The 14,993-nt window shown below is 29.0% G+C and overlaps 1 protein-coding gene across 2 annotated transcripts in view; it reads left to right on the top strand.

Annotated features, from left to right (window-relative positions):
• LOC114120877 (uncharacterized) overlaps positions 1-14,234 on the top strand; it is a 45,873-nt gene extending 31,639 nt beyond the window's left edge. For both annotated transcript variants that reach the window (XM_050204868.1, XM_050204867.1), the window contains exons 5-8: positions 5,235-5,422; positions 7,297-7,387; positions 9,916-10,093; positions 12,346-14,234. In XM_050204868.1, coding sequence (XP_050060825.1) covers positions 5,235-5,422; positions 7,297-7,387; positions 9,916-10,093; positions 12,346-12,795 — 907 coding nt within the window. In that variant the 3' untranslated portion in view covers positions 12,796-14,234. The remainder of the gene's footprint in view (positions 1-5,234; positions 5,423-7,296; positions 7,388-9,915; positions 10,094-12,345) is intronic.
• The last annotated feature ends 759 nt before the right edge of the window (positions 14,235-14,993 follow it).

Here is a 14,993-nt window from a genome sequence, read left to right as displayed (position 1 = left end):
AATTTCCAATAGTTTTCAAAAGCGCCGGGAAAAACCAAAAAAAAATGACGGAAAAACGCAAATTTTACGCAAAACCAGTTTTCGACCAAATCGATTTTTTTTTATGGTTGTAATTCAAAAACTAATCACTGAAAATACTTGAAATTTTCACCAAATGTTAATGTCAGTGGTATCCGTATATAGTTAAATTTTCAAAAAATTTTGACTTTTTTTGAGTTATTTATAGACCACTGAAATTTTCGATTATTTTGAGAAATTTTTTTTAAAGTATCGATAAAAAATTTTTGGATGACCAAAAAGTTTTGAAAATTTAATACAAGGTTCCTTATGAGTTGTTTTTAATGTAGCTAAAAAAAATTAAAAATCGTTAGTCACAATTTTTTTTTATAAGCGTTTTTAGTTCAAATTTTTACGAAATCTGTCGAAAACGCGAAAATTTGCTAGTAATTTTGAAATTGAAAAATCATGAAATTTTTTTCTTTTATAACTAAGTTTTGAAAATTTTTTACAAGGTTCTCCATACATTTTTCTTCAAATATCTGTAAAAAAAACTCTACCGGATTCAGACAAAAAATTTTTATGAGTGTTTGAAATTTAAATTTTTACAAAAACCGCGTTAAATAACAGTTTAGCCTCAAACGATTTTTGATATTTGTTATTATTCAAAAAGTATAAGTCGTAGATACTTGAAAATTTTACCATTTATTAAGATTCGCGTTTTCTTTACGTGATTTAATTTTCAAAATATTATGACTTTTTTTGAGCTAATTATAGACAACTGAAATTTTCAATTTTTCTGAAAAAATATTTTTGAAGTGTCGATAAAATCTTTTTGGCCCTATCAAAATACTTGAAAATTTAATGCAAAGTTCCTCATAAGTTATTATTATAGTGATTAAAAAATTATAAGAATACATAGGCACAATTTTTTTTTATTAGCATTTGAAGTTCAAATATTGACAAAAATTCGTCAAAACTATGAATACTTGCAAATTATTTTGTAGGTATATTTCATAAAAATTTTTGTATAAGTAGCTAAGAGTTGAAAATGTAATACAAGGTTTTTCATAAGTTTAGCTTACAATATTATTATAAAAGAACTTAAATTTTGTTGTATTCAGGCCATTAAAACATAAACCACCTTTTTCACCAACCACTAGAAATTATATTCTAGGCTGACAAATCATCTTTGTTCAGAATCGTTTTTCGTATACAATGATAACTATCATTGGATTCAAATTTAACACTCCTATAATATATAATAATGATCCATACGGCACCTAATGTACAGCAGAGCGGTACTCACTTGCCCGCTTTTTATATCTACATTTATTATAAGTGATTGTTATTACTCGTGGCTTTTATTTTAGTAATCTTTTGACTGGTTCAACGGGATCCCAAATAATTTGTTTAAAAAATTTAGGACCAATTAGTAAATTCCTGTGGATTTGCAATTATATCAATTCGATTTAAATATTTAACTGATAATATCTCTACTGTAATACCTGATTATTTGTTATGATATATTTCTATTTATAGTTTTCGTTAAGTTTCAATTGAAATAATATTCTCAGTTGCTTTTTGTTAAAATCGGTCGATAATTTTTATAGTATATAAATCTTAATCAAGTCAACCATACACACACTCTTAATAGGTAGTAGCTGTTATTCATTATTATATTTATGTAAAATAGTCTATATTTAGTTATAGGATCATATTTCTAATTATTTAAGTAGTGATAGGTACTCAGTTCTTTTTTTGAAAGATTAATAATATTGTTTAGTAATTATTTTACTATTGTGCTATCAAAAATTCATAGGAATAATAAGTTAGTATCGTCACAGGACACTTCTCAAATGATAAAAAAATTTAAATAACTAGAAATATGGTCCTTTAATAATAAGTAAACTTAAAATTCTATAAATCAGAAATGTAATAAAAGTTATTATTAAGGGAAAGTGGGGGGGGAGGGGGGTGTTTCGATGACGGTTATAAATCACCCTTTAGGCACGAGTGTTTTCACATATGGTATTATAATATCATATCACTTTAATTGTGCGATTTAATACAGAAGAGAGGCGACGGAAATAGGCGGTCGTTCGAAACGAAGAGGATAGAAAAAAGTGCAGAAACGGCTTTCCGTAACGGTATTGTCAAACAGTTGGTCTCGTTGAAATGTGTAAATGTGTAATACGGGCGCTGTGTCTATATTATATTATATATACGACGCGATAGGTGTATTATACTTATGCGAGTATTCCGTACTGGAATATATGTACCTGCGCGCTGACCGATATCAATAGTTCGGTTATTGTGTCTCGGTTGTTACGTTTTTCTTTTGTTATTATTATTATTATTTAATAATAATAATATTAGTACTGTTACCCGAGCCGTATGTAGAGTAAGTCTGTCGGTATGTTCTTTACTTTATGGTCAGTACACACCGTGACGGCAATTGTATGTGTATATTTGTCTGTGTGTATACCTATATACGAACAACGACGACTATAACGATACTTACGAATAACGATATACCTACTCACGATGATGACGACAATGACGATAATAATAATAACGACAACGAGGCTGTGCCTGTGACTTTAAGTACCATATTATGTGTTTATAATATAGCAATATTTACGACGACCGTCGTTGTAACCATTAATCAAATTAAATTTCGACGCTCGGTGACCATAACTATTTCGAATTGTGGATTAAGATTAATGTCGGTATTGTAAATATAATATATACATATATATATATATTATTTTGCAGACTAGTGTATCTCGACCATATGACGATCATGTGATATTGAATAAAATAGGTTTACACGCGACGACGGTGATAACGAAAATTATTTAAGCCGTTATAATTCGTCGTTATTATAACAGGTGTACCGTCGATACTGTGTTATAATACGATTATATATTTTTTTTTTATTTTGGACATTAGGTAAAATAATATTATAATGGACGACGAGCGATTAATTAACGGATAATCTTTGAAGTTAGTCGAGCCATAGGTACAATCGTATTCGTAACAATCGTTTATACTTAATCGACATTTTTATACATAGTTCGTATTTTTTTCCCATGTTTGGCTTGAAATGCTGAATTATGCTATTTATTTGAAATTCACACATTTAATCAGATGTGTTATTTTATAATGTTTCAAAAAAAAATTCTCAGTGCGTAAAAATAGGAAATATATATAGCAGTATTAATATTATATAAACGTTAAGTTTAAATACTTAATACGATTGTTTTAATTATAGCCTATGGTAGGTACGATAATAGAACTTAAGTTACGTATAAAACAATAATTTAATTTACGTAAAATTCCACTAATTTTGTTTCATTTTTATTATTTGAACATTATAAACCTACCAATAGATGCAACTACAAAAACTGTAGTTAAAATTAATTTCTAATCCTTTAATATAGGTACTCTATATGTACCACAAAAATAATTGATTTTTTTTTTTTTAAAAAACATTTAATATAATGCGCAAAAGGAAAAAAACTGATTTTATATCCGTATAGAAGGAAATACACAATCATATATTGTGTAATATTAAAAACTTACGGTGTTTGCATTAAAAATGCGTTAGCCATGATTTTTTTTCAGAAACCTTCACAAACAAATGCGACAACTAATAAAATATCTGTTTTTGTACAAAATAATATGTAAGTATGTAAAAATATGCATATCGAGTGAAATATAATAGCATACATAGTATAATGTAGGTATGTACTATAGGTAAATAACGTAGGTACATAATATCGTATTTTATAAAAAAAAAAAGAATAAATCTCGATTCATAAATAATAGAATACTCTTTGCGCAGATAATAATTGTTGACGTTTTCTTGGTATATTATTTGTCGAATTTAAAGAATAAGCGACATTTTTTTATCGCATTTATCCACATAATGCAGTGTATTGTGTTTACTACGTTTATTATATTTATGATATATCCATCTGATACAACAATTATATTATTAAATGGAATTTATTTATATGTGGGTATATACACCTCCACTTATTGTCAATACAACACGGATCAAGAATTGTTTTATGTTTTTTTCTGCAATAGATCTATAGACATATCGGTGGAAAAAAAACGATCATTATTTGTATTATTATCATCATTATTATTCGCATGTCCTATATAATATGCGATACATGTGTGTTGTATGTACGCGTATACGTATTTAAAGAAAAAGATATTTAAATAAACAATATAGCCGAGACGAACGTGATCGCGAAAAAAAAAATAAAAACCTAAATTCACATTTTCACGGTACTGCGCTCGCTTCCTTCTCCGCGGACATCTCTTTTGCGCCCGCTCGTTTCGCCTACTGACCCAATTGCCACACACCTATGAAAGATGACACACTAAACGCGACGATGCGAAATATTATGTGAAGTACGATGTGTGTGTGTGTGAAAATTTTTCTATTATTCGATTTCCGATTGGCTTCACTGGCATTATAAACGTTTTAAGGTACTCAACATCCCATGCGGTACCACCAAATACCTACGTAACAAACGTCAATATACGATATGATTTATCAAAAATATAATGTTTATTATATCTTTTAGAGCTATTTATAAAACAAATATATTACAGAACAGTGTGGTTCTAAACCCGGGGTTCGTTATTTTATTATAGGCTTAGCCAACGAATATTTTTAAAGTGCACGGATATTTGTGTTAGCATTATACCAATCAAATCATTCTAATAACTATGAGGTATGTAAATTTGACTCGTGTTTTAGGTTACGAATTGTATTAAGTAGATATAAGTTTAATTTTAATAATTTTAGTAAATCATCCATTATATGTCTTGTTATTTCAATAATCGATTTATGTGTAAACGATTATCTTAAAGCAATTTTAATTGTTGGATAAATTATATTATAATATAGGTATAAAACAAATTAAAAAACAATTGGTCCTCAAAGAGTGTAGAGAAATAGGATTAACTTAAAAAGTTTGAAAAGCGTTGTGGCTTATATATTATAATATTGTATTGGTGGTGAGAAATATTATCACGTGTACGCGGCTTTGGCTATACCTACTAGTAAATTGTCTGTCTCATACGGGTGTGTGAATAAATACAATGTGGCCAATATTATTCCTTATATTATGATCATCCATATAAATTATAAATTGTATATAAAATAATTGTTGAAATCGTATGATTTAACGTCTTGTTCGTTTTTTCCACAGCCCACACGGTGCGCGAGTATCTGGAGTTGTAGAAGAGACGCCTGGTAGACTTGAATACGAGGTGGCGTTATACAAGGAAGCGCCAGCCCGATTGACAAACTTGAGCCACAACAGCGAACTTCCAGTCGATCAGGCCGTGCCTATTGGTACTAAACTTCAACTCCGAGCCAGAATAAACCCACATTCAGGTCAGTAAATGCACAAAAAATTAAAAAAAGGACACAATTCTAATGTTTTATGATAAATTAAATAATATTAGGTAGATGATATAATTTCGTGTAAGTTCGATCATTATACAATGATCGTATAGGGTAACTTGTTTAAATTAAATTTATTTTTTCGATATTTACATCTTCAGTTTTGGCCAAAAAATACATATATTACCTAGTAATATGCGATTATAGTCTTTTGGTTAATGTCGAGAAAGTCTAAATCTCACAAAACAATATTATACCAGTGTAAAGTAAACAAACAATCTGATCAGTTTATAGAAAACATTATAAATACTATTTTTTTTATTGGTCATTAGGTAATTGATTATAACCCATCGCTCAATTATTTTATTATTACTAAGCTTCTTCCGCTCCGGGCAAGTGTTCTATTTAAACCTTATGTCCTCTATGCTGTTTTTACTCATTATTTTTTCGTCGCGTGATATTAATTATAACCTATTCGTCATGTTGAAAAATGTTTAAGATAAAAATCAACAATCATATTGTATTAATTACCAAGCGCATCGTAGTTTCTCGAATTAATTTACAAAACTAGCGTGGTTACCAATTTTATCTGCTATCATATAATAAATGTTATTATATTCATATATTTTTCAAACAACGTTTTGGACAACGTAATTGTACCAAACGTTGACCTACAGCTAGCCTAAAGATCGAAATTAATATGTCACCACCACGGCCGTGAACGATTAAGAAAATTATATTTACCAAAAAAAAAAAGGAAAAGAAAACGTTGCACGATAATCCGTCAAATTAGCATATTAATATTATTAATTAGATGATACGGCGGCTATCAACGCCGATCGAGAGTTACTTTTCCCGGTCAAATTCATTATGTTATTGAGTAGAAAGTAAGTTCATCGTGTACTTAATTCGGTTAAAAACTACTTCCAATGAGTGGAATAATATTATAATAATAGTAATAACAAAATCACTTAAATTTTTTATCTCTTAACAATTTATCGAAAGAAATAGTAAGTACATAACTCATGAAGACAATTATTTTCGTTCTTGTATGCTCTTTTATACATCATAATTTATAATATCATATTATAGCAGGTTCCTACATACACCGAACAGATTAGTTCTTTTTCTAGTGAAAATGTTTACCTTTTTAAAATAATTAATTTTTTTTTAAGAAATTTTTATTTTTATTATTTAAATATAAATTATCTATACATTATTTACTAATAATAAGTTTGTTACTAAAAACAACCAATTCGATTTTTAAACGAAAACTCATATTTTTAATTTTATAATATTAAATATAATACTTATAGTACCTACTTATAGATAGTTTTCTTAAGATTTAAGGAAAACAATTTTAAATACTAAAAATTAATAATTTTTATTGCAAAATATATAGTTTAGTGTTTAGACTTTAGAGTTTAGACCAACACGTATTTTGAGATAAAAATCCTATTGAAAATCTCCTCAAATAGTTTAAAACTGCAATAAATTTTTTCAATATGTGATTTATGTACAATAATTATACGTCAGTATTGATTCAAAAATAAAATATTGAATTAAAATTCACTAATAAGCATAAGAGTAAAACAGTGAGGCTGGTATAAACATTTTATTCAATCGTATTTCGTTATCGAACATTTAAAAAAAAAAATAAAAATAAAAATTAATATTCACGATAAGTAATGCATTTGATAAAATAATAATTGTTTATAAAAAAATCAATTTATGTGCACAACGCATTTACTATTTTTCTGTATGTTAGGTTATCTGTTGTTAATATTACATGGCAAAAAACATGTAAAAACATGGCAATTCGATTATTTCTTTGTGATTTTAATACTAATTTGTTTGTTATTTAGCTTGGAAGTTCGTTAAGTTGATGGAAGTGTCTGTATCCCCAGATCCCGACAACGCACACGTATCTGGTAGTGTTGCTTTGGTAAAAGACGGGTAAGTTTCAAAGATAATATTTTATAACATTTATAAACGTATAATATAATGTAAAAAAATTATTAGTATCCACACAATATTCGATTGACTGGTTAGTGTTTACTCAATTTTGGGTGGTAACTAATTAATGAATACTAAAAATAAGAAAATTTTGTGAATTGATAAAATGCCCACATGATAAAATAATATTAACTATTATTACATACATTTATATAATATTACAAAAATAAAAAAAAATAAATTATGAAAATCATTGTAGATAAATGGTTAACTATAGTTTAAAAACACAATATTGTAGAATTAACTTAAAAATAAATGAAAATAATTAATGTGAATTACTCAAACGAATGATAGTCGAACCAAAATAAATAATATAATATTTTTACACGATAAAAAAAAAAAAAAATTAAATAACCGTAAATTTATACAATACGACTTACATACTCGAATCCGTATGAATGTTAAAATTTCTAAATATTACTACAATTTTAAAGACAGAATAGGATACAAATATATGAAGTTTGCTTTATTGAATGCATATTCAACATTAATTGTTGACTAATTTAAATGTACGAGTATTTTTATTTTTGGCAATTCAAAAAAATACGCAAATATTATTTAATCTACGAGTATTTATTGAACATAATATATATTTTGATATCAATTATAATACTCAATCGTATTTTTAATAAATAATAATTTATAATAAACAATCTAATCTCAACATTTAACACATTACAGACATTTATTACATTTTTTAATAACATGTCTTTTTTATATTGTTTAATTTTTGACATATAAAGTGTATTAATTGAAACATAAAAATTCTAGTATTTTTCGTATATAATAGAGAGATATAATATGAAAAATTAATTTTGTAAAAATAAATATAAATTTCAATTCAATTCGAAATCAATGTAGGTTTATCGTTTGCCATTTTTGAATTCGTATATTTTTTATTTTTATAATATAAAACCACAACTTAATATTATTTACCATTTATATACACCGTCACGTCATATACACATTACAATATATTGTTTATGATGTGTAAAACGTCTTGTTATTTTTGGTTTTTTTTTAAATTGTTCAACGATTTTTACAGTAAATTTAAAATATAAATGACTTAAGTACTAGCGTATTTTACACATAGGTACTCGTATTACTAAAGTCAAATAAATATTTTATTATTATTATTATTTTTAAGAATATTTCATAAATTGTATTGTCTTATGTGTCCATAATTAATCTGTATACGTTTATTTGGATAAAATGCACTTCATTGTATTATTTCATACTTCGTATACTTAGTTTCTCTTTTAATCTTCCTCACCACCTCAGCATCAATGTAACCTCAGGCCTCTTTGCCATTACTGATAACAATCTCCATCAGAAGCATTTTATTTTATTTTAATTCACAATAACGTCATACAATACGTTTCACGCATACCAGCAGCGGTACACATTTTATACTCCTGAAATAATAATGACGGTAATTTACGAGATTCTTACTAATATTTTAATAACTAGAACACCGGACATAATATTACCTATAATAATATTAATAATAATGGGTTTATATTCTATAGCGTCTACCGAACGGAGATTATTAATTCGGCGCGGTGGACAATCGTTGTCAGTGGTTTTTAATATGAAAAAAAAGTGAATTAAGGCAAAATAATTACGCCAACACATAAAAATAAATTTTGGGAAAAGTTTGATAAATTACGACTTACGATTCTAGACCAATGGCGCCACTTTCTTCATCAGGGTTAAGGCTCACCGCAATAAAATTAATATACAATAACCAAGTTTCCACTATTTATTATGGGAGGGTGAGTAGAAAGGAGGGCGGGATAAACGAATAGAAAGATAAATTACCACAAACAAACATGCATTATATATTATTATTATACAGTATAATATATATTATAAACGATGTATATGGTATATTTTATAAAATTAAAGGAGTTTCCTGTTAAGTGATACAAACTTATTTTTATTTTTTTTTTTTTTTGAAGAGATTCACCCTTTTTAAAGTAGATATTTTATATATATTTCATTTTTACTTAAAAAAAAGTGTATGTACAGTCTAGAACACTCCTCAAATGCTAAATATTATAAATATTTGGTTCTTTAGAAAATTTGAAAATCAATAATTATATACAGTGAACCTTCCATTTTAAGTAGTTTCGATCACACTACTTAAAATGGAAGGTTCACTGTATATAATTATTGATTTTCAAACGATGTTTTCAATGTTACGTCGATAAACCACTCACGATGAATTGGGACAAAATATTATAATACTATTATGATGCGGACATATTATTATTAAACTCACTTATAACTACATAAAATTGTCCATGACCTAGTGATAGGCGCATCAGCCCGGAACCTATATGTATACCTATAAACCTACCTACCTATAAGACCGATGACGAATATGGTGTACGGTGACATTATTGTTTATTATAACCGTGAATAATTCTGGTGTTTATATTTTATTATTTTTCATATGCTTGCAGATGCCGGAATCGAGATTTTGCGACAATCATTCCACACCAGCCAGCCAAGTATCGGGAAAGACACAACGAAGTGTTTTTGGACTTCGAGGCGTTCCTGTTGAGCACCATGAAAGAACGATCGACATTATGGATTCATTCACAGATTAAAGCTTGCATGGATGCCAACGACTGTCAGCCGGTGAGTAATCCAACTCGATACGACTTGTCCCAAGCTAGCCCTGATTGACGTTAGGGTTTTAATTTCTAGATTCAAATTGGTCCCCGATACCCAAAAATTTACACACCGATAATATTTAAAGGTTTTTGATATTTTATGCGACAGGGGTCTGAATTCGTTTTTTAAATAATCGAGTCAAACTATACCTAAACTATACCAGTTATACGATATTTTAACTCATTAGGGCCTGAACACACGAGTAAAAATCATGACGATTCGATTATATAAAAAATAAACTTTTTTTTTCAAAATTTCTATAAAGTTTATAACGGTTTTATGTTTTCTATATTTTTAATTAAATAATACTATACCTAGGACACATTATTATAATAATACGTAATTAATTATTTTATTTATTTTTACAAGCGAAAAATGCAAATAATAATAATTAATTCGCATCAGCTCTCTGTTAATAATATAATATTATCGTATTATAATGTTTAGTTTAACGCTCATACGTATGTCTTAATGGCATACCGTAAACATATATATTCATACATAGGCACGTTTCAGTGCAGTGGTTGAAATTGCACGCAAATCTCATTTTAATTTTATGTTGTGTATTATTATGGCCATTATACTATCGTCTGGGTGAGTGACAAAGAGAGCTTGATGATTCGGTAATGACTCTTCTTTTCTGCTACGCGATGTAATTATTATAATACGTGCTGCGAACGGATTGCTCGGCGTACCAAGATCCGCGCGTATATACGAATTTTTTTTGTCCAAATTCCGACCAAGTGTGATGTGTGTGTTGCATTTTAGGATTTTTTCGTGACGCCGAACCAGTTAACTTTTTGCACAGACCGTAACGTCTGTCTGGTTGTAATAATAATATTGTAATGTGTAATGTTTACGTTTACAATGCGATCGTCGTAAATTACACAGTTGCCACTTGGTTTGCGGCACGACTCGCGTAGTCCGTTGTCAGTAGCGTTCGTCGAGTGGCCACACGCTAGACGGCTAGTTCATTCCTGCGCTGGCATTCGGACATAATAATAATACATAATATTGAAAAACCGTTAAAATTGCATGACCGTCACGATTTTGCACCGTGTGGAATCTTGGGTGAGACAGGACGACGAGACTTTAATGAAATAAATACGTCTCGTCTCATCGTTGGGAAATTCTTATATTAATTCGAAAATAATTATAATATTACGAATTCACGTCTTGTGTTGAATATATTATTCAGTTCAATCCGCGGTTATTTGAACATAACCTAAGATTTAAAAGTAACAAATCGTAAAAAGATATTCTTTGGGTTAAAATTTATGTTTTAAATATATCAGTTAAAAATGTCAAAACACGATTCGCGATTTTAATGTTGACGTTTAGTTTATAAGAATTTTTTTCCACGATACAGAAAAACAATTATTGACATTCATAGTGGTTATATGAGTTATGCTATAACTTTTATAGTTCGTTTGTATTTATGTTGAACGAAGTGATTTTGCAACTGAATGTATTGTTGTTTACATTTTTCGTATTTTAAATTATTATTGAACTACAATATTGTTCGAATGAAAATCATAAATTTGAGTAAAAGAAATCCGGCACAATAATATTTATATTAATATTAATATATGATAATTACTGTTGAGCGCTACTTTTAATATTTTTTTGCAGATTTTATTCCACTGGTTTATTATTCTTATTTGTGATTTCCGTGTTTTTTTTTTATTCATTATTCATTTTAATATTTTGTATAGCATTATATTAATGAAACTATTTTCAACACGATTCAAAATCATTTTTTTTTTTTTTAAACGAATAATTTGAGTTTTATTAGGTAGTTAATACTGTTTTCTGTTCCTTGTGTAATGTGTATATTATCTATGGTAAACATCTATATAATGATATGATAGTCACTTTTAACGATACTTCTCCGAATAAGTATAATATTACCATCGGAAAGTTCTATAGCCTCATAAACTTTTAAAACCCTGCAAATTTAAGCACTAGTAAGATCGTGTTTTTCCATAGAGTTTTGGGGGCTCAAACTTTTTCGTTTAAAAAGTATGGGACGTTCGAGAAAAGATATACTCACAGCAGCGACTATAATAACATAAAAGTATAGAAAACGCATTATTATATGTTTTGCAGTTATTTGTCAGGTTAGCTGGGCTTAAAATATTTTGTGTTTCCCGGATCATGGTCGACGCGATATATTATACATTTATACCTATATTAACCATAGTCGTGATTTTCAGGAATACTGTCTGGACTTGTTCGAGCCATCTGGACACGGACGTAGGCGCAGGAGGTACGTGCCGGGCACCGGTAATGGAACCGCTCTACAGCAGCAGCAGACGTCAGCGGTCGACGACCGGAACACGACCAACTTCGCCAAGTTCAAGGAGAATATCGAGTACACAGTAATCATGCCCGAGGATATCTACCACGGTGCCGCGACCTCGTCTGAAAACAATTGCGGGACGTTCCTCGCCCTGTCCGGGGTCCTGGGCTGTCTCCTGTTCATCGCCGCCATGATACTGTGCTACCTGACTTCCCGGTTGCAGGCGGCCATCGGATCCAAGTACAGGACGGCGCAACAGGACTCGTTCGGCAGTGGTCGTCTCCATTCCGGCACCGGTCAACCGTCAAAGTTTCCGGTGTCCTACGCATCCGGTTCGTCGATGTACTCAGGTCGGCTGCACTGACGTCCGCCGTTCAATCATATAGATTCGATTATTTTATTAAATCTTTGTATATAGTTTGTTTTTTTCTCCATTACGACAGAACCTCTTATACGTAATATATTATAGACGCTTGATTCATGATTCAATTCGTACACGATCGTTTTTCAAGTTTAGGTTTTGTACTCAGTATACGGCCACAGGATGATTTTAACAATGAACATTCGCATATTGTCCAGGTACATATTTTTCAAGAGAGAATAACATTATTTTAATGGTATTTTCTATAGCGTTGGTTTCTCATATTTTTTATTTTATTTAAAACATATATTTTATTAATGAAAGATTAGAAGATAGTTAAATGAACGTTACTGTTCTATTTTTTTTTCAAAAATTAATTGAGATAATGAGTGTTTGTTGTTGAAAAAATCATCCTATTAAAAATTATGTTTAATTTACGTATGCTTAAACCATGGATGGAACTCCATGAAATCCTTTGTTTTTTTTTTTTTGGGGGGGGGGGAGCAGAAATTTACAAGTAGGTATACGATCGTCTTTGCAGAAGATTTTTTGACTCGTTGATATTTTGAATACAGCATCTTTTATTGGTACCATGTTTTCACCAAAATTCAATTACCGTAATGAGATTATATTGTTTGAAGATACTAAAAATTGTCTATATTATTATGTCGGTCCTTTTTTTTGACTTAAATTCACGACACCTTGGCGTCATGTCACCCGTTTGTTTTATAAACCTTCGTTAGACGTGTCATCAGTCACAAAACTGTACCTAACCACATAAAAGTAACCACGACGAGTTGAATTGAATCGTGATTTAAACGATACTATTGTGTGCTTTTTGGTCAACCGACGCACAGTATGATATAGTATACACAGTATTATATTACAATATAATATAGTACAGAGATGTTATTGCAGACTCTGTTTAGTATAATATTAAGTTCTGGTCAATTAAGCTCGATATTCTATAAAATACAATATAATTTAGTTATTAAAAGAATTATGTTTTCCGATGATAATATATTATTATTATTACATTATTTATGTTATCGTCTGGACGTATAATATATCACCGCTCTACTACTTACTATTATTTTTATTATTACACTTAAGTGCATCGTATTATTTATGTGGAATCTTATATAGACTAGTTAAATGTAATATTATTATTGATACGTGTTCATTTTAAAAATTTGTATTTTTTTTTCTAATATTATTATTACTATTTTGTACTCGGACGCGCGATATCATTAAACATTGTATTATAAACTTTGTAGGCGATTTCATGAGCATTATTTTCGATATTAAGATGATAATATTATTATGATACAATATAATTATAAGTAGTAGTATATAGCGTATATTTTTTAAAATACTATTTATGTAAACGTGTGTATTTACAATATAACTATTAGAATAAATAAATACGTTTAATTTTGATTTTTCGTGTTTTTGGAACGATTTGTACCGCACAAAATTATAAGATTATGTTTTTAATTAAATATTATTGTTATAATATGTAAGTCGTACTTATACGCGGTTCGCGCTCGTCTATTCTCGTTCCAAAATTTTACAGGCTTATTCGCGGATTAATTTTCGTTTGTATTTATTTAACGGCCCGATCCGTTGTTATTTTAAGTATTTCGTCCGACCGCAGTGTACCGGACCCGACAACCATATGGTCACGCGAGTATTATTTTTATAGAACTTTTAGCTTGTAAATCGGTACACAAACAGATCGCCAAAACGGTGTCCCGAATAAATATTTTATTATTATTTGAGACGTCGTGTTATGGCGTAAAAAATAAATTTAATTAAAAATATCGATTTTAATAAAACTTTATGTATTAAATTATTATGGATAGGTATTAACTAATTATATTTGGCAGTTATTCGTGTTATAATTTCCACGCATTAACACGATATGTTCGTATATCGTTATTATTATTCTAGATGGATTTACACGAGAAATATTATTATGTCGGCCGATCTGAATGATAAAATAATTTACCTGTTACCTACTCATCTGCTGTCGTATGTACATATAGTGATTGTTCAATCACTAAACATATTTTAATGAATTAATAGTGAGTTAATGGTCTCTTAAAACATGATTTAGTGGTCCACGGTCGGCCCATTAAATTTTATTGAACCATTAAATTAATTAACGTTTCGCGCAACCCTGTACTATAGTAGATACG

This window comes from Aphis gossypii, chromosome 3 (assembly GCF_020184175.1).
Source record: "Aphis gossypii isolate Hap1 chromosome 3, ASM2018417v2, whole genome shotgun sequence".
Classification (NCBI taxonomy): domain Eukaryota; kingdom Metazoa; phylum Arthropoda; class Insecta; order Hemiptera; family Aphididae; genus Aphis; species Aphis gossypii.
This window is presented reverse-complemented; position numbering and strand designations above follow the sequence as displayed.